This window comes from Colobus angolensis, unplaced genomic scaffold (genome assembly GCF_000951035.1).
Source record: "Colobus angolensis palliatus isolate OR3802 unplaced genomic scaffold, Cang.pa_1.0 Scaffold59, whole genome shotgun sequence".
In the NCBI taxonomy this organism is placed as follows: Eukaryota; Metazoa; Chordata; class Mammalia; order Primates; family Cercopithecidae; genus Colobus; species Colobus angolensis.
The window spans coordinates 11,264,513-11,266,002 of record NW_012119487.1 but is presented as its reverse complement, the minus strand read 5'-3'; the positions used below and the strand labels follow the sequence as shown (position 1 = coordinate 11,266,002).

The following is a 1,490-nucleotide window of genomic DNA, read 5'->3' as shown; positions in this document are numbered from 1 at the left end:
CCAGACTCAATATTCAGAGGGGAAAATACTTCCCATTTTTTTCTACTTAAGAAAGGCTTTTCCTCTTTTTTTGGGGGGGGGGCGTGGCGTGGTGGCTCATGCCTGTAATCCCAGCACTCTGGGAGGCAGAAGCAGGAGGATTGCTTGAGCCCAGGAGTTTGAGACCAGCCTGGCCAACATGGCAAGACCCCATCTCTAAAAAGGAAAAAAAAAGAAAAAAAAGAAGAAGAAGAAGAAGAAGAAACCCACCACAAACGAAAACACCTCAAAACCAAAAGGCATTTTTTGGAGGGGGAAAAAAAAAAAACCAGAAAAACTCATCCCTCCACTTTTCTCTGGTCCGTCCAACTGTGAGCTCTGGGAGTTTGGAGGGAGACACGAGCCCTCACACCTCCTGGGGTCCCACACACCATGCTCAGGCCGGGAGCCTGAGACCCAGGGACAAGGCACGAGGAGACTTTTGCAGCAGGGGAGCCACCTTCCCTCCCACCCAGGGGAGGCACTGGGGCTGCTGGGTGGATGGCAGGGCCATCTCCGCTGTGCCAGCCCAGGTCACCTCTCCCCCTAGAGTCGCTGCCGCCGCCCTACCGCCTGCAGCAGGTGAGCGTGCAGGAGCTGGAGAACGCCATCTGCGAGCGGCGGTACCGCAATGCCTCCAGGCACACTGGTGACCGGCAGCTCATCCTGGATGACATGCTGTGTGCCGGCAGCGAGGGCCATGACTCCTGCTACGTGAGTGCCCCCGCCTGCCCTGCCTACCCGCCCTGCTCCCACCGCAGAGCTCAGCAGTGACCCCTTTCCTTCCCTTCCTCAGGGTGACTCCGGCGGCCCTCTGGTCTGCAGGGTGCGGAGGTCCTGGTGCCTGGTGGGGGTGGTCAGCTGGGGCTACGGTTGTGCCCTGCGGGACTTTCCCGGCGTCTACACCCGCGTCCAGACCTACATGCCCTGGATCCTGCGGCAAGTCAGGGAATTGCCCTGAGCAGGCCGGGCTGGGCTCCCATCTGGGTCAGCTGAGGAGGGACCAGGCCCTTCCTTCTTCCAGCGATCTCCGCTTCCGCCTCCGCTGCAGGCCACCAGCTTGAGCCCGGCTTCTCTGGCTCCTCAGCACCCACGACCTCCCTGACGCTGGGGTGGGGAAGGTGCCGGGGAAGGGAGGGCAAGGCCTCCCTACATCTCTGTCTGATTAAAGAGCTGAGAAAGGGCAGAGTGTGTGGCGTCTCTGTGGGGTGGATTTGCGTTCCGAGCTGCAGCAGGCACGGTTTGCTCAGCCACCTCCTGTCGGAGGCCTCCATGTTTTGGCTACGGTAACAGAGATGCTGAGAACATTCATGGTCCGGGTTCTGTGTGGACGTGCGTCTCCCGTCCTCTGGGGGAGATACTCAAGGGTGCTGCTTCAATGCCAGCTTCCAGATGAGGAAACCGAGGCAAGAAACTCACCAGAGGTGGAGGCGTGGTGGGTGGGGGCTTGGGGGACCCAGGCCTGCGCACTG

At 60.2% G+C, this 1,490-nt stretch overlaps 1 protein-coding gene across 1 annotated transcript in view; it reads left to right on the top strand.

Moving 5' to 3' along the window:
- Positions 1 to 1,328, top strand: part of LOC105526494 (putative serine protease 29) — a 2,293-nt gene extending 965 nt beyond the window's left edge. Inside the window, exons 3-4 of the mRNA XM_011962496.1 lie at positions 552 to 732; positions 815 to 1,328. Coding sequence (XP_011817886.1) covers positions 552 to 732; positions 815 to 979 — 346 coding nt within the window. The 3' untranslated portion in view covers positions 980 to 1,328. The remainder of the gene's footprint in view (positions 1 to 551; positions 733 to 814) is intronic.
- Positions 1,329 to 1,490: the final 162 nt, after the last annotated feature.